Raw genomic sequence first — 25,048 nt, forward strand, 5'->3', positions numbered from 1 at the left:
CCCCGGTCTTCTGCCTGCAGCGCCTCTGCCCTCCTTCCCCTGTCCCCAGCTAGCTGTGGGCCCCAGGCCAGGCCCTTCATCTCTCTGTGCCCCAGTTTTCACATCTGTACAATGGAGCTAACATCTGCTACCAGACAGTGTCTTGTGATTACTCAGTGAATTAACGGATGCGGAGAAGGCCGGCCGTGGTGGGTACCCAGCCCAACGTTGATTGGGTGGGCGGGTCGGGGGATGGGTTGAATGGGTCTTTTCGCTGTGCACCTGGTCTGCGGGAGTTGAGTCCTTGCAAAAGGAGCTGGCAGCAGGAGCTCCCTCGGGCAGAGGGCAGAGCGGGGCTGCCTTTCTTTCCTGCTGTCCAGGACTTGGGCTGGTCCTGAGTGACCATCACACTGCTTCGGCCTTCAGTTCCACCAACAGGCTGTCAGGTCCGGGGCGTGGCAGAGTCTTGGTGGGTGATGGCCGAGGCCGGCTTCAGCCCTCGGTGGGCCATGTCTAACGAATGCCCGGGTGGCCCACCAGGGGACACTGTGGGCCGGCAGACCCCACCCCACGATGGCTTAGAGCCCCTCATTCATTCTTTCTCTGGCTGAACTTGGCCTGGATGAGAGCCCAGCATCTCAAGTCAGACTTACTGGTTCCAACTCAGGCCGGCCACATGCTTTCACCTCAGGCAGGTGGCTCGGCCTCCTAGGACTTGAGCGTCCGCATCTGCAGGGTGAAGATTGTGCTGTACCTCCCCAAGGGTTGTTGAGGATAGCAAAAGATCATGGGTCTAAAGTGCGTGGCCCAGAGCACGAGCTCCGTATGCGGCAGCTGCTACTGTTCTTTCTTGAAGGGTTGAGGGAGAAGTCGCCTAAAGGAGCCAGCTTGTCTGGAGTGGGGTCACCCGAAAAGCAGTCCTGCAGAGGCTGCCAAGGGGCCGGCTCTGCTTGCGCTGGGCTGCGGGGTTGCAGGGAAGGAGAGCCCTGCCCCTCAGTTCCTCCCCGGGGGCGGATGGGTGGAAGGGCGAGGCTGGGAGGCGGGGGGACCGAGCCCAGTGCCCTGCAGGGGTGCCTGCCTTGGCAGGGGGCACCTTGTCCCTTTTGCAGGAGATTGTGCTCAGGGTTTCTCCCTCTGGTTCTCTAGAGTCGAAGAGGACTTGGACCAGATTCTGAACCTGGGGGCTGAGTCCAAACCCCAGCTTCAGCCCCAGCCCCAGCCCAAGCCTCCAGTGGCAGCTAAGCCAGCGCTACTCAGAAAGCCAGCTGTTCCCCCCAGGGTGGGTTCATCTGAGGCTGTGGCCAGGCAGCAGAAGCAGCAGCAGCAGATCCAAGCCATGGACGAGACGGACATCTTACAGTACATCCGGGACCACGACGCGCCTGGCCAGGCTGCCCCCAGCCTCTTCTGACGGCCCCCAAGCCCTGTGCTCTTCCTGAGCCAGCAGACTCTCTCCTGTGGAGGGGCACGTAGTGAGGTGCAGACTTGGACCTGTAGGGCCAGAACCTCTATTCCCAAGGGAGGGAGGGTGGAAGCCGGGTCATAGGACCCCTGTACTGCCTTTTTCCTTTTCCTCAGGCCTGTGGGTTCATGGAATCCTGCAAGATGCAGAGAGCAAGGTCACTATAGGAAGTGGAGCCTAAGTTGTCTCAGTCATGTGGATGTGGAGGGGAGAGCCTGTGGGGATGCCTTGCTAACCAGGAGCCCAGTCCCCAGGATGTCATGAGACTGGGAGCACGGGGGGCCAGGGAGGCTCCACTCGGGGCGGGAAACTTTGTGCCCACTTGTGCCCACCGTCTCTGCCAGCCCCAGCACGTGCCCACCGGCTCTGCCAGCCCCAGCACGGGAGGGAGGGCTTGGCCAACCTGGGGTTTGGGTGGGAATCTCTAGTCACCATGACTCCTGGAGGCTTGCAGGCCCTGGCAGGGTCCCCAGTAGAGGGATGCTGAGTGGGTGCCCAGGAGAGCCTGGCTAGGTGGGGTGGCCCAGCCACCTCCGGTTACCAGGTGCTAAGCACGGTGCCTTCCCAAGTGTCGGAGCTCAAGGGAGACGTCAGGCCCAGCCCTGCCTCTGGTGTGTAGATGGCCTGACAATCCCCATGTCTTCCTCCCTCTTCCTTTCCTAGGGAAGGCCTGGCCAGACCACGGCCTCCTTGGGCCTCTGGCCATAGGGCCGATGTCCACCGTTACAGCTTTTCCTTCAGGGACGCTGTGGCTGAGGTGCCCCTCCTTCTCACGGCCTGGGCTGGATGCTCTTCGGCCGCTACTTGAAGGGCCCCGTCTGTCCAGCGGTGGGTACTGCCAGGCCTTCCCTGTCCTCAGGGTCTGGATTTGCTCACTGGCCTTCCCCCAGTGGGAGCCTCCTTCCCGGGAGAAGGAGCCCTGTGCCGGGCAGGGCCAGTGCCTTAGACTTCTCCCCGACCCCCTTGCCCCGGCATACGGGTCTGAGCATGGTGCATGTTTAATGCAGCAAAGAATGCCTCTTTTGTTGTTGTTGTTTTTGATACAGTCTTCATGTTCAGAATTAGTTTTTAAGGAAACACAGGTTTTTAAGAAAAGGCAGCCGCTGTTGTCCCTTGGGTTGTGCTGCTCGACAGAGAGGATTGGAAGGAGGATTTGGGATGAGGACCCCAGGCCGTTCCCCATCGGGGCCAGGAGCCAACCCTGATCCCTCAGGGATTCTGCCGGAGCCAGGCCGGTGTTTGCTGCCCTCAGAGTCTCTAGCACCCGCTGCCCAGTGCCAGGACCTGCAGGGCGGGTGGGAGCGCTCAGTCCGGTTTGTCCCGCGTCTCACGTCCCCCTTCCCCTCCACTGGTGCCAGCGTAGAGGAAATAGGCGGCTCCGGGGACTGAGAGCCTAGTTCCTCCCCCCCTCTGCCTTATCTGGGCCGCGAGGGCAGCCTCCCTGCGGCCCGGAGCTGGCTCCCGGACAGCCTCAGCCCCCAGCACAAGCCGCCCCTCTTCTCTTTCGCCGCCAGGCCTTCACACCCGCACGCCACGCTGGGGTCCGCGCTCTTGCCGACTGCAGGAAGGCCTCCGAAGGAAGGAGCAGGTGGTGAGGCGATGGGCTGCCGTGGCCTCTCTCTCCTCCCTGTTCTCTCCCCTGGGCCTCTCCCTTCCGCCCCCAGCATGCGACATAGGGGGGAGGGTGCAGCTGGCAGGTGCCCGCGGGGGGCCACAGGCGGAAGCTGCCACTCCGGTGTGGCTTCGCCCACTGCTAGCCTGGCCTCCTCCCTGGCGGCCTGGCACTCGGACACCTCAGCAGAGATACTGATGCTCCGCGCGCCGCAGGTCTGTGACCCACCAGCCGATCTGTGACCTCCAGTCGTCCAATAAAGTCCGTGTCGGTGGCTCATTCCCACATTTGTTAGTGGCGACCTTTTCTGACCCCGGGCTGATGGGGGACAGTGTGGGGCACTGTCTTTACAGCCCCGGGCTGATGGGGCTCAACAAGGGGCGCTTCCCTCGAAGGACCTGGGGTATGCCAGGCCTCCCAGGCTGCTTCTGGATGGGGCAGGGCGAGGGCAGAGGGAGGATTCCACTGTGTGAACTGAGGCAGAGGGGCCAGAGGCCCCGGCCTGGTGGGGTCATCCGTCAGTAACTGCTCAGCCAGGACCTGTTTGGAAAGAGGACTTTTTCCTTCTCCAGACCTCACCTCTGTCTCCTCAGGGTAGGGACTGGTCTAGGCTTGAACTGGCCTCGAGGTCCTTTCAGCTTTGACACAAGACAGCCCCGCCGAATAAACCTGTCCATCCGCTTCCAAACCTGTCCTAGCCTCCACTCTCCTGCCAGCGTCAGATTCTGAGATGCTGCTTCCTGCCCGGGACCCAGAGGTTCTTAGCAGACGGCTCTGCAAGCCGACGTCCCCCAGAGCACTAGAAATGGGTCCCCGGGAGCCCCATGCAGGGCAGTCTGCGAGCCCACGCCGGCCTCCCTCACCACTCGGCTTTGGAGCTCGCAGCTAAGCTCAGATGGGGGTCTTGGCTCCCAAGGACAAGCAGTTGGGTCGTTCTGAGAAGGACCACGCAGCCCACAAGCCTGCAGCGGAGAGTTCACCGTGGAAGGAAAGTGAGATTCACCGAGGGCAGCGTTTGTTTGTTTTGCAGCTATGTGAGCCCCGTGGACAGGATGTGCTGGCTGCTCTGGGGGCCCCGCTCCCATCCCTCATTTTTCCTCTCAGGAAGCCGGGAACTCCAGCCACTTCTCCTGGAAAGTCCCCATCCTAGTGTCTGTCCCGGCCGGGCCGGGAGGCGAGCTCCGCGGGGGGAACCCACCCTTCCACACTCTGGTGTCCCGTGACCGTATCAGTGCCACAAGTCCGGAACCCAGCCTGCCTCTGTGTGCTCTGGGGCTGCCCCGAGGCTCAAGCCCTCACAGCAGACGCAGATGAGGCAGCAGAGGTCCAGGTGACTGGGGGGCCCTGTGGGCCTCATGCCCAGCTGCCAGCTTGGTGTCGTCGGTACAGTCCGTGTGGTGGTAGGCTTTCCTTTGTCTCTGGGGAGACCCGGCGTGGAAGGTCACGTTCGGCTCTCCAGCTCACCAGCCGCCCAGGTGAGCATAGCCTGCGGACGGGAGAAGGGAGGAGAGCTACCAACACGGCGCTTGGATGGTGGCCCTGGCTGGGCAGCAGGTACCCCCCAGTGCTGCCGGGCCTTTGGGTTGAAGGCCACCCAGAGCCCCTTTGAGTGGATGACCTTTCAGTGTCAAGTTGTGGATGGTACCATTCAGTGCAAACCCTCATCACTTAAACAGTTCCCTGAGGCCTCACGGGTGGGGGTAGCCGACCAAAGGACCAGGCTCCGTGGGCCTGGAGGGATCTAGGTTCCGGTACAGCTGGGCTATCCGACGTCCCCTCACCCTGCAGTGCCGAGTGAAGAGACTTCCCTGGGTTCATGTGAAGGGCCAGGTAGGCTGTAACGTCCTGTTCGTGCCTGAAGGACTTTCCTTGGGCTGGTCACTACAGTTCATCCCAGAGGGACCCCCGCCCAGGACAAGCTGCACAATAGTGAGATGGGGCAGGCTGAGGATGGCTGGTCGGAAGGCACTGCCGGCTTCCGCCCAGCCTCGCCCACAGCCCCGGGCACTGACATTGACTTCCAGGTGTTGTGCTACGTACGACATGGTGAAGGGGACCCAGGTGTGCAGCATGGTGTGTACAGCCTGGAGCACAGATGCGCATCCCTCTCGTGGCTGAACCTCTGGTTCTGGTTTAACACGGCGCTGGCCGCCGGTGAGAGCTGAGGGATTTCATTTCTCAGGTCACACTCAGGATGAAGCCGCACTCCTGGAACGGGGATCATGGGCTCGGCGCATGGCCTCAGTAAGCAGGAATCCCTGTTGACAACTTCCAGAGGTGCCGATGCTTCTCTGCTAATTTGGCAAATAGCGGCAGCCTCTAAGTTCCTTTTTGAGTTAAGCTGGGGTAGCTTTCTCCAGCCCAGGCAGCCAATCCCGTCTGTTTCCTCACATGCCGAACGCATCCGCAAACACTAAGCATTTAATGGCACCTACCGTGTGCAGGCGCCGTGACATGTGGAACACGGGGAGTCAGGTGGGTGAGGCGTAGTGAAAGATGCAGGTCAGCCCTTCTGGTCTAGAAGCTCCCCATCGTGCTTGGGCATCAATCAGTTTGATGAATAAGTGCATACAAGGAACAAGAAAAGTGCATGAACAATACAGGGCAGAGCAGCGGGTGGCAAGGACTGTGTAGGCGGCACAGCTCTGGTGCTCAAGAGACACAGAGCAAGAGAGACCAGGCCAGCCTGGCCGATGAATGTTTCCTGAGCACCTCTGGGTGCAGTACCTGTTCTAGGCACGATGGAGGACACAAAGATGATAACACGTGAGTCATCAAAGCCGTGAGACATCAAAGTCTACCGTGAGCCACGCTGAACTGTAGGTTCTGTTCTGTTCTTTGGGCCTCCTGCCCAAGCAGCAGACACAACTAGGAAAAGCACCTCCTCCCACGCAGCCCTCTCTGCCCCTCCCCCTCTGCCCCCCCCCCCAGCAATACAGTGTTACATGCAATGTGACCCCAGCTCTTAGTCACTGTGTTAATTTCCTAAGGCAGCTGTAGCAAGTACCACAAACTGGGTGGCTTTGAACAGCAGGAATTTATTCCCATTTCCGGAGGCCAAAAGTCTAAAATCAAGATGTTGGCGGGGCCGCGTTCGCTCTGAAGGCTCTGGGGAGAATCCTCACTTGCTTCTTCCAGCTTCTGGTGCTTGCTGGCAATCCTGAGAGTTCCTTGGCTTGTAGCTGCTTCACTGCAGCCTCTGCCTCTGTCTTCACACAGTCATCTCCTCTGTGTCTTTTCTGTGCCTGTGTCCAAATTTCCCTGTTCTTGGAAGTAAACCAGTCATTAGATTAGGACCACCCGAATCCAGTATTACCTCATTTTCCCTTAATTACATCTGCAAAGACCCTATTTCCAAATAAGGTCCCATTCACAGGTTCCATGTGGACAAGAATTTTGGGGGACACTGTTCCACCCAGTTCAGTGCCTCAGAGTCTGAGGCTGAGCTACTTGAGTGCAGAAGTGATGACTTCATATCTCCTGTATCAGCTTCCGGGCTTTTTGGGTGCCATGTGGTACCATGTGGTCTTGGGGCCTTGTTATCATACAAAATTGGGGAAAATCACCCCACCGCTAACAACAGTCCCGGGACTTTGTACATTGCTTGTGTCCAGTGGCGGGAGCAGGACACACTGAGTATGTGACTGGTGGAGCCCCAGGGCCTGACACCTCTGGGCCATTATACACCCTTCCCCAGGGCAATGGTAGGCTCCAAATAGGTCTGATTACCCGTGTTCTGAGTGGATGCGATTCACGAGTAAGCTGAGGCAGGCAGCGTCCCATTCTGTCCTGTCCACGCCATGGCCTCTGTGGTGTCCCCTTGGGCTTGTATTTCAGCAATACCCTGTCATCCCCACACCCTGTCTGAGGAGGGGACAGGTCGGGGAGGGAGCTGGGAGGGAGGTACCTTTGTTGGACACTTACCCGGTGCCAGGGTTAGATTCCTCTCATTTGCAGCTGCCCCCAGAAATGCCCAAACCGCTTCACTTCAAATCTTAGTAAGAATGACTCTTTAGAGCAACATGTAGCACAAGATGGAGATTGAGCAGGGCTCAGAGCCGTCCTGACTGACAGGGGGCTGTGACTCCCTCCCTGGAGGGTTGCAGGGCTCTAGAGGTCTTTCTGGGGACCCACATTGCCTCCTGCTCGGAGCCCTGGCTCAGGAGTGGCCTGATGGCTTTCCCAGGTGTCTGCCCTCCCCCCGACACCCACCATCCTCTCTCTGGGCCCCTGAGGAAGATGGAAAAGGCTTCCAGAGAGTGAGACCTGCGGGCCAACTCCCAGGCGCCCGAGGGGGTGTCCCAAGGCCTCGGCCTTCTCAAGTTGGTTTTCTTCCCTTGGCAAGATTGCTCTTGGCTTCTCCGTTCGTGTGTTTCTGTTTTTTCTTTTGGTTTAATAGCCACCGGCTCATTTCCCGCTAAGAAGCGCCCTCGGTCCCAGAGGGCAATTTTTAGAGTAGAAAGCAGAACAGCTAACTTCTTGTCTACCTGTCTCTCGGACCATCCCGAGCAGCAGAGGCTCAGCTCAACCCAGTGCTGGTCTGAGGGCTTCCTTCTACTGACCAGACAGTTGAGGGCTGTAGTTAGGCTCGGTCTGGTTGTATGGGTGGCCCTAGGATTGGAACCCTGGCCTCACTCTCTGTATGATATAAGCCACAGGCATGGGAATGGAAAACGCTGCAGCACCTTGCGTAAAAGGTTTGGCAGTTTTTAAAAAAGCTGAACATAGATTTACAATACAACCCAGCATCTCCCCCCCTAGGAATGTACCCAAAGAGAAAGGGAAACATGTCCACACAAAAACGTGTACACAAATACAGCAGCTTTATTCGCCATGGCCAAAAAGTGGAAACACCCACAAAGTCCATCAGCTAGTGACTGGATAAATAAAATGCGGAATAGGCACACAATGGAATATTATACAGCAACGAAAAGGGACGACGTGCTGACACATGCTACAACATGGGTCAACCTCAAAAACATTACACTGAGTGAAAGAAGCCAGACTCAGAAGACCACATATTGCATAATTCTATTCATATGAAATTTCCAGAAGACAAATCTACAGAGACAGAAAGTAGATTAGCAGTTGCCTTCGGTTGGAGGTTGAAACAGTGGCCAATGGACACAAAGGATCTTTTTTTGGGCTGGGGAGGGGATGGGGAACTGTTCTAAAATTGGTTTGTTGTAATAGTTGCACAATTCTGTAAATTTACTGAAATCACTTAATTGTACACTTTACGTGGGTGAATTTTAAATTATACCATTAAACTCTACCCCAGTAAAACTGTTAAGAAAATTAATGACTGGAAAATGAAACAAACAAATAAAAAATCCTTGGGCAGCAGAGGGCAGCGGCTGGAAGGGTGGGCCAACCCCTGGCTCTCCAGCCTCCTCGCTGTGTGGCTCCAGGCCAGTTACTTACTCTCTCTGTGCCTCAGTTTCCTCACCTATAAAATGAGGGTAATAATTGTACCTGCTTCATTAGGGTAGTTATAGGGAGAAAATTAATATTTGTAAAGTTCTTTGATCAGTACCTGGTACACATTATACGTGAATAATCAAAATTCCATTGAGTTGTTAGTTGTTTATTGTGCTGTAAGGAATTCTAGGATTCCTCTCTTGATCTAAGACTGAGAACCAGACCTTTGGGTAGAAAGGGAAGCCGCCGGGGGGCTCATGTGTGAGGGTGGGTCATTCTATGTCAACCTCTCGGCCTCTCTGAGCGGAGGTGTGCAGAGAGAGCGAACACAGCCTGCTCCTGCTGCCTCACGGGGTGGGGATCACGAGAGATGACACATGCAAAACCATCGGAGACCCACTAAAGGGCCCTGGCGCTGAGGGGCCTGGTGTCTGGGGCCCCAGGGAGGTGACCAGGGTCCTAGATCTGGATGGGCCATGGAAGGTTAAGGAAGATGGAAATGGCCGGAAACGAGCTGCTGAAAAAGATGTCATTCTGATGAATATTCCTTATAACACCAGTGGGGCCATGGCCCCAGGGAGCTCATCCCAGCAGCCCCCCACACTCCAGACCTGGTGCAGCTCTCCCAGCACCATGGAGACAAGGAAATAAACACCACTGACTTCCCTCTCCCGGCCCCTGACCTTTTGTTCAGAGCAACTGGCGGGGCGGAGCTGGGAAGGGAAGGTCAAGGAGAGTTTTCTGGCAGCCTTGTGGCCTGACTGGACTGACTGAGGTGTCTCAGCACTCGTGCCCCTTCCTCTTTTCGCCTTGGGCCTACTCCAACTTCTCATCATCCCCTGTTCACTCCGGGCCGCAGTGGGGCAGAGGGTGTCCAGCACCCGCTTTGAAAAGAAGCCACGCCCACAAAGGCTTACACACAAATGTTCATAGCAGCGTTATTCAAAACAGCCCTCACCCCCAGCCAAAGGAAACAACCCAAATATCCATCAACTAGGCAATGGATAGACCAGCAGTTACATCCATACGGTGCAACAGTGCTCAGCAAATGGGGAGGAGACTACGAGTAGATATAATGACACAGACGGATCTCAAAACATGGTTACTACATACTGTATGAGTCCATTCATATGAAATTCTAGCAAAGGCAAAACTACAGCAGATCAACGGTTGCCAGGGGCTGGGGCTGGGTAGGGGAGAGGGAAGAATGACGCCAAGGAGACATGAGGAGACTTTCTGAGGTGACAGAAATAGTCTAAAATTTGAGTATGACTATAAAAAAAAAACTCATTGAACTGTACCCTTAAAATGGGGAGATTTTTATTGTAAATTCTACCTAAATAAAGCTGTTGAAAAAGGAACCACAATACAAAAGTAAATATACTTCTACCATTCAATTCAGCAATGATGCTCCTTAATATTTACCAAAATAAGTTGAAAACTTACATCCACACAAAAACCTGCACAGAGGTGTTTATAGCAGCTTTATTCATAGTTTGCAAAACTGGGAAGCAACCAAGATGTCCCTCAGTATATGAATGGATGAATAAACAATGGTACATCCAGACAATGGAATATTATTCAGCACTAAAAATATATGAGCTATCAAGCCACGAAAAAAAAACATAACATGCCCTTAAATGCATATTGCTAAGTAAAGGAAGCCAGCCTGAAAAGATGGCTTACTCAATGATACTAACTTTATGAAATTCTGGAAAAGGTAAAACTACAGAGACAGTAAAAGGATCACTGGTTGCCAGGGGCTGGGAGGTAGGGGATGAGTAAGTGGAGCAGAGAAGATTTTTAGGGAAGTAAAAATACTGTGTATGATTCTATAATGTGGATACACGTCATCATACATTTGTCCAAACCCATGGAATGTGCAACACCAAGAGTGAACCCTGATGTAAACTATGGACTTTGGATAACAATGATGTATCAGTGTAGGTTCATCCGTTTTAACAAATGCGCTTTCTGGTGGAGGATGTTGATCGTGGGGGAAGCTGGGAGTGTTCGCGGACAGCAGGTACATGGGACTCTGCATTTTCTGTTCAATTTTACTCTTCGCTGCTTTTATAACATATAAACATAAAATCTATTTTTTAAAAAGGAGCCACAGTGAGGAAGTTCCTTAGCCCAGAAGATACTCAGCACACCAGGAGGCCAGCCCTGCTTCACCAGACCATGCCCTATTTTCAGTGAGCTCCCTGCATAGCCTTCAGGTGCCCTGGGCTCCAGCTGGGGCTCAGCAAACATTTGGTGGTGGAAGGAGTTTCTGGTCCAGCAGATGGGCAAAACGGAGGGAAGGAGCAGGGGGCACCTGATGAAACGGAGGACCTGCCCCCCGAGTCCTCTGGGGAAATGAAAGGTCCAAATCCTCAAGTCCTGGAAACCCCAGGCATTGACTGGCCTTGGTTCATTGAAAACTTCTCTCACCTCCACTGCATGATTTCCAACTTTCCTTTTTCTTTCCTGTAGTTGCCCTGTGCTGTCCTGGGCAGGCAGATGCAGAGGACTTATTGCAAGGTGGTACCTTTTGGGGGTAGGTGAGATGGCCTCCACAGATCCATGGATTCCCTCTTCCCTTCCCTCGTGGAACAAGGCTGAGGGCCTCAGGATCAGGAAAACACACCCAGGTTGCTCCCAAAGGCCTCATCAAGCTCCAGGGGCTTGGGATACAAGGGCTCTGAAGAGAACGAGCCTTCCTGGGAGGAGACCCAATGGTCCACCTGGACCCCTGGAGCAGCTTTGAAGTCTCAGTGCTGCCAAAGCTGTCCATCAGCTCTCCCTTTGGATTAGAAAGTGCACAGATCCTTGCTTACTGGGAATAAGGAAGTGCTGTTGCAGGGTTCTCAGGGGCTAGAGAGCGGAAGACTGCTCACGCAGCCCTGTTAGAGCAGCAGATCGGGATCCTGGTGTGGGGCAGGGGCTCATCCGGCTGCAGGCTTTGATCAGAGATGGGGGAGTTGTTCTGTGTTGTCCCATGGTGACATGAGAATAGACACCCTGCATGGTTACCTGCAAGGAGCTTTACACTCGGCACCTCATTTCTTCTTAATCTAAGCCTAAAGTGTTATTAGTGCTAATAAATGAGAAGCAGTCCTGCTGATTCACCTCCCTATTCTTGAAGTAACTTTTTTCTTGACATTGGTGCCTTTGGGCTGGGCTTGAGGAGGACCCCCTTCAACCTGAGGTTCAAGGGTTCCAAGTTTAGGGAGGGAAGAGGAGGGATCCCAGAGCCTGAATCCAAGAACTGGGGCTCCAGGCTCATGTGGAGAACAGGATAGCAGACCAACCATAATAAAGACAGAGCTGGGAGACAAGCTCTCCAGCCAGCTCCCCCAGCCTGCCCCTCCCCCTCCTCCCCCTCGGGGGCTTCATCTTCACCTGCCACTCAAAGGTAATCCTTCCTGGGCCTGGTCTTTGGAGGGACTTAGCTCATTGATAATTATTTCTGTTTCTTCTATGAATATTCATCTGCACAGGTTTTTGTAATTTTTTAAAGTTAATTATGTTTTAATAGATCTTTATTGGAGTATAATTGCTTCACAATACTGTGTTAGTTTCTGTTGTAGAACAAAGTGAATCAGCCATAGGCATACATATATCCCCATATCCCCTCCCTCTTGAGCCTCCCTCCCACCCTCCCTATCCCACCCCTCTATGTCATCGCAAAGCCCCGAGCTGATCTCCCTGTGCAGCTATCGGTTGGTAGTGTATATATGTCCATGCCACTCTCTCACTTCGTCCCAGCTTACCCTTCCCCCTCCCCGTGTCCTCAAGTCCATTCTCTATGTCTGCGTCTTTATTCCTGCCCTGCCACTAGGTTCATCAGTACCTTTTTTTTGTTTTTAGATTCCATATATAGGTGTTAGCATATGGTATTTGTTTTTCTCTTTCTGACTTACTTCACTCTGTATGACAGACTCTAGGTCTATCCACCTCACTACAAATAACTCAACTTCCTTTCTTTTTATGGCTGAGTAATATTCCATTGTGTATACGTGCCACATCTTCTTTATCCATACATCTGTCAATGGACGCTTAGGTTGCTTCCATGTCCTGGCTATTGTAAATAGTGCTGCAAAGAACATTGTGGTACATGACTGTTCTTGAATTATGATTTTCTCAGGGTATATGCCCAGTAGTGGGATTGCTGGGTCATATGGTAGTTCTATTTTTAGTTTTTTAAGGAACCTCCATACTGTTCTCCATAGTGGCTGTACCAATTCACATTCCCACCAACAGTGCAGGAGGATTCCCTTTTCACCACACCCTTTCCAGCATTTAATGTTTCTAGATTTTTTTGATAATGGCCATTCTGACCAGTGTGAGGTAAGAAAGGCCTCATTGTAATTTTGATTTGCATTTCTCTAATAATTAGTGATGTTGAGCATCTTTTCCTGTGCCTCTTGGCCATCCATATGTCTTCTCTGGTGAATTGTCTATTTAGGTCTTCTGCCCATTTTTTAATTGGATTGTTTGTCTTTTTGATATTGAGCTCCATGAGCTGTCTATATATTTTGGAGATTAATCCTTAGTCCATTGTTTCATTTGCAAATATTTTCACCCATTCTGAGGGTTGTCTTTTCGTCTTGTTTATGGTTTCCTTTGCTGTGCAAAAACTTCGAAGTTTCATTAAGTCCCATTTGTTTATTTTTGTTTTTATTTCCATTACTCTAGGAGGTGGGGCAAAAAAGATCTTGCTGTGGTTTATGTCAAAGAGTGTTTTTCCTATGTTTTCCTCTAAGAGTTTTATAGTGTCTAGTCTTACATTTAGGTCTCTAATCCATTTTGACTTTATTTTTGTGTATGGTGTTAGGGATTGTTCTAACTTCATTCTTTTACATGTAGGTGTCCAGTTTTCCCAGCACCACTTACTGAAGAGGCTGTCTTTTCTCCACTGTATGTTCTTGCCTCCTTTGTTGTAAATTAGGTGATCATATGTGCGTGGATTATCTCTGGGCTTTCTATCCTGTACCATTGATCTATATTTCTGTTTTTGTGCCAGTACCATACTGTCTTGATTGCTGTAGCTTTGTAGTATAATTTGAAGTCAGGGAGCCTGATTGCTCCAGCTCCATTTTTCTTTCTCAAGATTACTTTGGCTATTCAGGGTCTTTTGTGTTTCCATATGAATTGCAAAATTTTTTGTTCTAATTCTGTGAAGAATGTCACTGGTAGTTTGATAGGGATTGCAGTGAATCTGTAGATTGCTTTGGGTAGTATATTCATTTTCACAATATTGATTCTTCCACTCCAAGAACATGGTATATTTCTCCATCTGTTTATGTCATCTTTGATTTCTTTCATCAGTGTTTTATAGTTTTCTGAGTACAAGTCTTTTGCCTCCTTAGGTAGGTTTATTCCTAGGTATTTTATTCTTTATGTTGCGATGGTAAATGGGATTGTTTCCCTAATTTCTCTTTCTGATTTTTCGTTGCTAGTGTATAGGAATACCAAAGATCTCTGTGCATTAATTTTGTATCCTGCAACCTTACCAAATTCACTGATTAGTTCTAGTAGTTTTCTGGTGGCTTCCTTAGGATTTTCTATGTATAGTATCATGTCATCTGCAAACAGTGACAGTTTCACTTCTTCTTTTCCAATTTGAATTCCTTTTATTTCTTTTTCTTCTCTGATTGCTGTGGACTTCCAAAACTATGTTCAATAAGAGTGGCAAGAGTGGACATCCTTGTCATATTCCTGATCTTAGTGGAAATGCTTTCAGTTTTGCACGATTGAGTATGATGTTTGCTGTGGGTTTGTCACATAAGACTTTTATTATGTTGAAATAGGTTCCCTCTATGCCCATTTTTTGGAGAGTTTTTATTATAAATGGGTGTTGAATTTTGTCAAAAGCTTTTTCAGCATCTATTGAGATGATCATATGGTTTTTATTCATTAATTTGTTAATATGGTGTATCACATTGATTGATTTGTGCATTCAAGAATCCTAGCATCCCTGGGGTAAATCCCACTTAATCATGGTGTATAATCCTTTTAATATGTTGTTGAATTCTGTTTGCTAGTATTTTGTTCAGGATTTTTGCATCTATGTTTATCAGTGATACTGGTCTATAATTTTCTTTTTTTGTGATATCTTTTTCTGGCTTTGGTATCAGGGTGATAGTGGCTTTGTAGAATGAAATTGGAAGTGTTCCTCCCTCTGCAATTTTTTGGAAGAGTTTGCGAAGGATGGGCATTAGCTCTTCTCTAAATGTTTCATAGAATTCGCCATCTGGTCCTGGACTTTTGTTTATTGGTAAATTTTTAATTACAGTTTCAATTTCATTACTTGTGATAGGTCTGTTTATATTTTCTAATTCTTCCTGGTTCAGTCTTGGAAAATTGTACCTTTCCAAGAATTTGTCCATTTCTTTGTGGTTGTCCATTTTATCGGCATATAGTTGTTTGTAGTAGTCTCTGATGATCCTTTGTATTTGTGCTGCGTCAGTTGTGATTTCTCTTTTTTCATTTCTAATTTTATTGATTTGCGTCCTCTCCCTTTTTTTCTTGATGAGTCTGGCTAAGGGTTTATCAATTTTGTTTATCTTCTCAAAGAACCAGCTTTTAGCTTTATTGGTATTTGCTATTGTTTTCTTTGTTTCTATTTCATTTATTTCTGCTCTGATCTTTATGATTTTATGTATTGAGGTGCTCCTATGTTGGGTGTATAAACATTTATAATTGTTACATCTTCTTGGATTGATCCCTTGATCATTATGTAGTGCCCTTCCTTATCTCTTGTAGCAGTATTTATTTTAAAGTCTATTTTATCTGATATGAGTATTGCTCCAGCTTTCTTCTGATTTCCATTTCCATGGAATATCTTTTTCCATCCCTTCACTTTCAGTCTGTATGTGTCCCTAGGTCTTAAGTGGGTCTCTTGTAGATAGCATATATATGGGTCTTGTTTTTGTATCCATTCAGCCAGTCTGTATCTTTTGGTTGGTGCTGAGATGAAGACCTCCAGGAGACCTCACTCTGATGAATATTCCCTGGGGTCTGAGGATCTGTTAGTCCACTGGTTCCGACTTGGAGCTCCCACCGCAGGAGCTTTGGCCCCACCACCGGCTCATGAACCAAGATCCCACAAGCCACGTTGGCCAATAAAAAAAAAAAGGAGAAAAATAACAAAGTAAAAAAATAAAATTAGACTAGGAAACTAACAGATATGTTAAAATATATATAAAAATAAAAATATTGATGAAATAACAACCAGAAGGTGAAACAGAACCACAATAGTAAAAAAGAGGAGGAAAAAAAAAGTGGAAAAGGCCTTGGCTGTGGAGGGCGGGGCCTAAGCAGGGGCGAGGTTTGGGTGGTGAGCTGAGTGGGGGCCTGTACTTAGAACCCACAGGGCTGGAAAAGGCCCTGGGAGGGGGGTGTTGCAGGGTGGGGCTTAGGCTCAACAGAACAGCAGGGGCCCAGGCGTTCCTCCAGCCTCTGGTCTCAGAGGGTGGGGGACCCCACCTGGGTGCCCAGCAGGCTCCCTAGGCCTTAGTGGATGTGGCAACCCCCCTCCACTCCTCTCCTGCTCCTCCCATCCTGGAGGACCCCTCCCACCTGCCTCTCCTGGCCTCCCTCCTATGCCCCCAGGACCAACCCAGCCCAGAGGGGACCTCTGAGGGCCTAGGCTGGAGAGCAGGGCAGACTTCCTTGGCTGAATGGGCAGGGGAATCGCTGGGCAAGCTCACCCCTGATCCAAGACCACGAGGGTCCCTCCAGGTGTGGGAACCCCTCCCCCTCTCAGCCACCCCTCAAGGGCGCTGGTCTTGTCCAGCTTCCACTTCTCCTCCCCACTCAGTCCCCCGACGTCTTACCAGTTTGCTTGGGGGTTCTTCCCGTCTACTTGGGCGTTAGGGTTCCCCATCAGTGTCCAGCAGGTGCCCTACTTGTGGGGAGACGCTAACTCCATGTCTTCCCACACTGCCATCTTGACTCTGCCCCCTCAAATTAGTTTTGATCCTTTATATTTTTCTAGAAAATTGTCTACTCCATCCAGATTTCAAATACATAACATACTCTCTTATAACTTTAAAAGTTATCAACATGTTTGTGGTTATAGTCTAATTTTCATTTCTAGGGTTTTTCTCTCTCTTTTTTTAATTGGTTATATTCATCAGAAATTTATCCTCTTCATCTTTTCAAAGAACCAGTTTTGGGTTTTAAAGATCTGTTTTACTATTTTTTCCATCTAATTCATTCATTTCTATTTTAACTTTATCCATTTCTCCTTTCAGTTTTTTTAAATCACATTTTTAATTTATTTTCCTTTTAGTTGTTAATTTTAAAAACACTTAAGCTACAGAATTTCCTCTAGAAGAGTTTTGGCCCCCTCCCACAGATTTTATCACATAATGTTCTCATTTTAGTTAATTTTCAAGAAGTTAAATTTGTAGTTTTAGTTCCTGTTTAAAACTGAAAAACTATTTTACATACTAGTAGTGTTGGTATGTTTGTGCTTTCATTTCGAAGTTTTAGAAACTTGTTTCCAAGTTTCCAATCTCTTTGTAATTCATTTCTAGTCTTATCACATTATGATCTGAGAATGGGAATCTAAATGACTGCTATTTCTGTAATTTAAAAATCTTCCTTGGCATCTAGTATATAACCAAATTTTAAATGTTCAACAGATATTTTAAAATATTTATTCTATTTGTGGAACATATATATATGTATATATATATATACATATATATATATAAAATTTTGAAAGTATTAATTATGTTTTTCAGAATTCTGTATCCCTATTTACTCTGGATGCACTTGACCCTGAGGGGGGATTGTAAAACTCCCACTGTCACGATGGTTTTGTGCAGTTCTGGGAATTGTTTAATGTCAGTTGTGGTTGAGGGTCCCCAGCCGCCTCTAGCCTGGTCTCAGAGAGGCTGAGAGCTCCCATGAGGATATGACCTCACCTTAGCCAAAGGAGCTCATGATCCTGGGCTTGCCTGGCTTCTGTCTCTGGATTTATGTTCCAAGCATGCTTTTCTGTGGCTCAAGCTATTGTCTTTACAGAGGTGCTTGGCCTCATGGACATGGGCATCAGGGTGGGCACTGACAGGTTTCCCCTTCAGCTAAGAGAGCAAAGGGTCCAACCCACAAACAAGGGTTTCCATGCCAAGTTGGCAGGCTCTACCTGCTATGGAACAGGTGCCCTGGAACACCTGTGCCTCTTGGATGGCAATCGGTTCTCTCTGGGCTCCTGCCAATTGGACCAGCAGGAATTGGTGATCTGTTTTTCCTGTGGCAAGGCAGGCCCAGACATAGCTCTTTTCAGCAAGCCCAACCTCTCAGGCTCTTGGAAAACAGGTGCTTTTCAAGACCCCAGCACTTATGAGGTTTATTCCTGTCTCCTTTGTGGTCAGGACTGAGGGAGAAGGCCAAGGAGGAGAGACATTGACTATTTGGGGCCACATGGGTGAGATTCAGAGAACTCCTCAAAAAACTCTTGATTTGAAGGATGGGGAAATTCACTGTATTGCAGAGGGCAGAGGTGGGAACTGGAGGATGTGACAAAGGCTGAAGAGTGGTTTCCCTTGGGGCAGCAGAGTGGGTGAGGGCAAGGAGTCAGACACCCTGAACAGAGTGGGCAGATGAGCCAATGAGAGTCAAGAGAGCACTTGGTGAAAGACTGAAAGCTTCCCGCTAAGTCAGGAACAAGACAGGATGCTCACTTGCACTACTTCTTTTCAGCCTTGTCCTGGAAGTTCTAGTCAGAACAATTAGGCAAGAAAAAGAAATAAAGCAAATCCAAATTGGAAAAGAAGCAGTAAAACTATATTTGCAGATGACATGATCTTACATATAAAATAGCCTAAAGAATCCACCAAAAAAACTATCATAGCTAAAAAATGAATTCAGCAAAGTTGAAAGATAAAAGATTAACATACAAAAATCAGTTGTATTTCTATATACAATCTGAAAAGGAAATTAAGAAAATAATTCCGTAGATGATAACATTGAAAACAATAAAATACTGAGAAATAAATTTAACCAAGGAAGTGCAAGACTTGTACACAAAAACTATAAGACATTGCTGAAAAAAATAAAAGAAGATGGAAATAATAAATGGAAAAACATCCCATGTCCATGGATTAGAAGACAATATTGTTAAGATGGTAATACTCACCAAGTATTTACAGATTCAATGATTGTTTTTTATATATATTTACAGATTCAATATATATATATTGAATATATATATATTCAGATTGAATATATATATTCTATATATATATATATTATATATTTACAGATTCAATGATTGTTTTTATAAAAATGGAAACACTAACCCTAAAATTCATATGGAATTCCAAGGGACCCTGAATAGCTAATGCAATTTTGAAAAATAAGAACAACGTTGGAGGACTCACACTCCCTGATTTCAAAACTTACTGCAAAGCTACAATAATCAAAATAGTATGGTACTGGGACAAAAATAGACATATAGATCAATGGAATGGACTGAGAGACAAGAAATAAACCCATATATCTATGGTCATTTGGTTTTTGATAAGGGTGCCAAGACCATTCAATTTAGAAAGAACAGTCCTTTCAACAAATGGTGCCAGAGAGGCTATCCACATGCAAATGCATGATGTTGGACCCTACCTCACACCATGTACAAAAATTAACTCAAAATGGATCAAAATCCTAAATATAAGAGCTAAATCTGTAAAACTCTTGGAAAAAAATGTAGGGATTGATCTTCATGACCTTGGATTTGGTCATGGATTCTTAGATATGTCACCAAAAGCACAAGCAGCAAAAGAAAAAATAAATTGAACTTCATCAAAATTTAAAACATTTGTGCTTCAAAGGATACCATCAAGAGAGTAAAAAGTCAGGCTTCCCTGGTGGCGCGGTGGTTGAGAGTCCGCCTGCCAATGCAAGGGACACGGGTTCGTGTCCCGGTCCGGGAAGATCCCACATGCTGTGGAGCAGCTGGGCCCGTGAGCCATGGCCGCTGAGCCTGCACGTCCCCAACAGGAGAGGCCACAACAGTGAGAGGCCCGCGTACCGCAAAAAAAAAAAGAGAGAGTAAAAAGTCAACTCAGAGAATGGTAGAAAGTATTTGCCAACTATCTGATAATGGTCTAGTATCCAGGTTATATATAGAACTTTTACAACTCAAAAATAAAATAACTCAATTTTAAAACTCACAAAGGACTTCAATAAGCATTTCTCCAAAAAAGATGCACCAATGGTCAAGTGCATGAAAATATGTTCCACGTCATTAGCCAGCCGGAAAATGCAAAGCAGAACCACAATGACGTACCATTTCATACTCACTAGTATGGCTATACTTTTTTAAAAATTGGAATATAACAAGTGTTGATGAAGATATGGAGAAATTTGAACCATCATAAACTGTGGGTGGGAATGTAAAATGGTGCCCTGCTGTCAAAAAAAAGTTTGGTTGTTCTAAGAAGTTAAAACGCAGAATTAGCCTAAGATCCAGCAATTCTACTCCTAGGTATACGCCCCCCATATTGAAAACAGATTTTCAAACAAACCTTGTACAAGCATGTTCAGAGTGGCACCACTCACAATAGCTAAAAGATAGAAAACAACCCAAGTGTCCATCAGCTGTTGAATGAAAACCAAAATATACACTGTGTGTATATCCACACAATGGAATATTATTCAGCCATAAAGTCTCAGCACATGAAATACTGATACATGCTCCAGGATGGAAGACCCTTGAAAACATTAAGCTGAGCAGAAGAAACTAGACACAAAAGACCACATGTTATATGGTACCATTTATGTTCTATACCCAGAACAGGAAAATTCAAAGCGACAGAAAGCAGATTTGAGGCTACCAGGGGCTGGGGACAGGGGGAATAGAGAATCACTACTTAATCAGTATGGGCTTTCCTTTCAGGGTGATGAAACCTTCTGAAAGTAGATGCTGGTAATGATTACACAACATTGTGAATGTATGAAATGCCACAGAATTGTACACTTTAAAATGGTAAATTTTACATCGTGTGTATTTTACAACACACACACACACACACACACGCACGCACGCACAAGTGTATCTAGGACATGATGGGGAACAAGCCCAGCAAGGAAGGTGGCCTTGCCCTGCCAGGCCAAGAGGCCCAGGAGTCACCAGATGATGGGGAACAGGGGGTGATGTGAAACCTGGGGGGCAGTGGAGGATGGAAGGCAGCATGCTTGCACAGCTGATGCTGATTCGGGTTGAGAGAGGCTGCTGGGAGTGCAGGCCTCCCAGGTTGAAGAAGCCCGTGTGTGTTTGCATGTTTCCTGGGAATGATAAGGGCTGCGACTTCTCTTTCATGGCTGCATCTAAACTGAAGACAAGCTCTCCCCTGGTTTGGCAGGAAACATTTGAAACTATTGCCAAGACATCTGTTTCATTTTCTTTGGCAACAAAATGCATCCTGAGAGATAGACTCAAGGCTTACGACTGGGAGCATCCCTAATTCTTTCTCCTCTTCTCCCACAGGAGTTTAAGTAGAAGCTCCCAAGCTCGTGTTTAGAGAGGGTCAAACCGGAGGCGGCTGAGCTGCAGAGAATCCAGCATTTGGAGAGGGAAATGAGCAAAAGTGAGGCGGGCAGGAGAGCAGGCAGCACGACCAGGCGGCGCCCGAGAATGTCCTGACAGTCCGGAGTCTGGGAGCAGAGTCCCTCTTAGGGGACAGGGGTGGAGGAGACCCCTGTTCTCTGTGACCTGCTCTGCTTCTGAAGTGGAGAAATTGGGGGACTCGTTCCAGGAGAGCGAGCATGGGCTTTGGCATCAGACAAACTGGGTTTGAATCCAGTTTGCTCACTCTCTGCGTGACCTTGACCTTACTCCCTGTGTTCTCATCTGTAAAAGGGAGAAATGATATCTACCTCATAAGTGTGTTGCTGGGATTAAGTGAGGGGATGCACGTGAACCGTGGCGCAGAGTGTAGCACACTGGAGGGGCTCAATAAATGCTTCTGAATCCTCCAGAGAATTGAGATGAAGAGGCCCTCCAGCCCGGCCTGCATGTCTCTGTGCCTCAGTCTCCGTGTCTTGAACGTGAGGGGGCCTGGAACTGACTTTCTGTGATTTTATGACTAAGAACTGCAGATCCAGGGCTGTCTCTGGGGATTGTTTAAAAGTAGCGTGGCTTGTACACAAGCTGAGAGAAGCGGGGTGCAGGGTATAGACTGAAAAGCTATTGATTCCTCAGCTGAGAGTCAAGCCGTTACATGACCACTGGGGGTACCAGTGACAGCTCCTCTCAGGCCATCCCCGAGGCAACAAGACCCAGTCCCACTCTGGGCCAGCCCCAGCTACACTCCTGCCCTCCAACATGCTCCCTGAGTTTCTCGGACCTGTAAAGTCTGGTGAATTATTTAAACATCAGCAAAGCCAGTGGCAGTCAATTGTCATGAAGAGACTGCAAGTCCCACTCATTTAGGAAGTTTAGCACCTTCTGAGGCCGGGGGCCTTGGAGGGCCCTCTGGGGAGGAATATATTCAGTTACTACTGAGTTGCCAGCACCCTTCCGCCCAGCACAAGCCCACCGTGCATCACATGCCACTGTCTCCATTTTAGGGAGACGAGGCTATTTGTCTGAGGAGGTTGCATGGCTGGGAAGTGGCTGAGCTGGAGTTTGAACCCATCTCTGTGCTGCCACGTAGACCTGGGTTCCCGTTAACTAACTAACTCAGTCTACTGAGTGGACCAAGCACGGCGACTCCACAGTTTTTTTTAAACAGCTTTATTGAGAAATAATTCACACGCTGCCTAATTCACCCATTTAAAGTGTACAGTTGAGTGGTTTTCATTACATTCACAGAGTGGCTCAACCACCTCCACAATCTATTTCATAACATTTTCAGTACCTAAGAAACCCCATAGCCCTTAGCTATCACAGTCCAATCCCCACAGCCCCTCCAGCCCTAAGCAATCATTAAGCTATTTTCTGTCTATATTTGCCCACTCTGGGCATTTAATATCAGTGGAATACAAATATATGGCTTTTTATTGCTTGCTTCTTCCCACTAGCATAATGTTTTCAGAACTCATCTGTGTTGTAGCATGTATCACGCTACTTCATTCCTTTTAATGGCCAAATAATATTCCATTGTATGGTTATATCACAGTTCATCTCTTCATCAGCTAATGGACTTTTGGTTGTTTCTACCTTTTGGCTATTCTGAATAACGTTTCTATGAAGATTCATGTACAAGTTTTTGTACAGACATGCTTTTATTTTTCTTGGGTGTATACCTAGGAGTAGAATTGCTGGATCATATAGTAATTCTATGTTTAACTTCTTGAGAAACTGCCAGTCTGTTTTCCAAAGTAGATACACCATTTCACAATCTTGCCAGCCGTGTATGAAGGTTCTGCTTTCTCCACAGCCTCCCCAAAACTTGTTAATATCTGTCTTTTTGACTATAGCCATCCTCATGAATATGAAGTGATATCTCATTATAGTTTTGTCTTGTATTTCCCTGATAACTAATGATACCAAGCATCTTTTCATGTGCTTATTGGCCATTTTATATCTTCTTTCAATAAATGTCTATTCAGACCTTTTGCCCATTTTTATTGGGTTTTATATTTTTTATTATTGAGTCCTAAGAGTTCTTTATATATTCTAGATACAAGTCCCTTGCTAATGAGTTGCAAATATTTTCTTTCATTTGGTGGGCTATCTTTTCTCTTCTTTCATTGTGTCCTTTGAAGCATAACAGTTTTAAGGTTTTATGAAATCCAACTTATCTAGTTTTTCTTTGGCAGTTTATACTTTTGGTGTCATGGACTTCCCAGCTTTTTAAAGCAATATTTAACATAGAGAAATATGGCCATACCAAAATAGCAAGAGATATTGATTCTTTTCATATTTTTTCAAGCTCAGACTTTTAAATAATTCTTTTATTATACTCCCCTTCATTCCAAAAGTAATTTGATGCCACCTATGAAAATTCAAATAATACAAAAGGATACCATAAATAAAAAATTCTAGGCAAAAGGAAAATATGTATCAGAAATGAAGCCAAGGGTAAAGCCAGTGTGTAGAATTACATATGTAGAGCCTCCTAGTGACCAAAGCAAAGAGGAAAATGCAATTGTTTATAAGATTCACAGGCCCATGAGATAAAAATATATCTGTATCTTAGGGGAAGCATTACTTTTCCTGGCACAGAGTCTGGAAACAAATTTCTCCTATGGCTTCTTTTAAAGGGAGAATATGTTTGGGTTATCAACTAGAAGAGAGCACATGTATAAAATCCCCAATAAACTATCTCTTCACAGCCCAATTTCCTTCCCTTTCTGTTTCCAGATCCACATCTCTTCCTGACAACAGTTCTGCCATACATGAAATTGTCCCTGTTGCAGTAATCTTTTAAAAACACGAATATGAGCACTTCCCTTCCCTTCTTGAAATCCTTCAATAGCTCCCAATGGCCCTCGGAATAAAGTTCAAAGTCTTTAACACGACTTACGTGATACTACGTGATATAACCCCAGCCTACAAGAGCCATTAATTTTGAACCCCTCCCCACTCTGAATCTCAGCTTGTCAATGCCTCCACCCGTGAAGCCCTCGCTCAGATCTATGTTCTCTTAGTTAACTCACACTTCTAACAAATATATGTGTTTTTATCAAGATGACAGTAGATTAGAAGCCCCAAATTAAAAACAGTGTAAAAGAGTTGCCACAGGTGGGATACTGAGACTGCCAATTCATCAGCAGTGGAAGACATTGAAAAATTATAAAAAGCAAATCTAAATACACAATAAACTGAGTAATCTGAGGCCATTTAATGTAGGCACAAATACTTCCGCTCACCCAACAGCCCTGAAGATCAGCCTATTATAAAATAAGTTAGAATTTGGACCCTTTACAATGATGAAGTTAATGATAAATTCTTTTCATTGTACTCTGTTGTAAGAAGGCATGAGAATATGGTGTTGTTTAGAATAACTTTCTTATATACTGGTTGATGTAAACATTTTTTAAAAATATTTGTTCTTGAATTAATAAAATATTAGTTATCAAGAAAACTTGATTCTCCAAAACAAAGCCCCTCATGAGTTTTATTAACTGAAGTTTGATTACAGAGGGAAGGAATGAACACCCTCTAATTCTCTGAACCAATTTTTAAGAAAATAAAGTTTTTAGAAGTACAAGAGAACTATATGTTCCTCAGAGAAAATGCAGATAAAACAAAAGAAAGAAAAATTACACATGATCCCACTTTTCAAAGATAATCACTGCTAACGTTTTGAAATATTTTCTTCTATATTTTTACTGGGTACATACATATATATATATATATATTTTTTTTTTTTTTACAAAAACGGCATCTTATTGACAGTTTTGTGACCTTGTTTCTGTCAATCATGAGGACTTTAATGTAATAAATATAATGGACATCGTCATTTGAATGACTGCAATCTGTGCTGTCGTTCGGCTGTCCCATGCTTTATGTTACCATCTGTTGGACACTTGGCTTGTTTCTAGTTTTTCTCTTCCTCCTCTGATTCTGCTCTCAGGGTGACTTTGAGGCTGACGCTGGAACCATTCTCTTTAGTGTACTGGGCTCT

General features: G+C 47.1%; 1 protein-coding gene across 5 annotated transcripts in view; it reads left to right on the top strand.

Moving 5' to 3' along the window:
* HS1BP3 (HCLS1 binding protein 3) overlaps positions 1-4,648 on the top strand; it is a 36,969-nt gene extending 32,321 nt beyond the window's left edge. For 2 of the 5 annotated variants that reach the window (XM_060168667.1, XM_060168670.1), the window contains one exon: positions 2,956-4,648. In XM_060168667.1, coding sequence (XP_060024650.1) covers positions 2,956-3,295 — 340 coding nt within the window. In that variant the 3' untranslated portion in view covers positions 3,296-4,648. Of the gene's footprint in view, positions 1-1,125; positions 2,404-2,955 lie in introns of those variants that run through there. The other 3 variants (XR_009544014.1, XR_009544013.1, XM_060168668.1) reach the window with 3 other exon arrangements.
* Positions 4,649-25,048: the final 20,400 nt, after the last annotated feature.

This window comes from Lagenorhynchus albirostris, chromosome 13 (assembly GCF_949774975.1).
Source record: "Lagenorhynchus albirostris chromosome 13, mLagAlb1.1, whole genome shotgun sequence".
Taxonomy (NCBI): Eukaryota; Metazoa; Chordata; class Mammalia; order Artiodactyla; family Delphinidae; genus Lagenorhynchus; species Lagenorhynchus albirostris.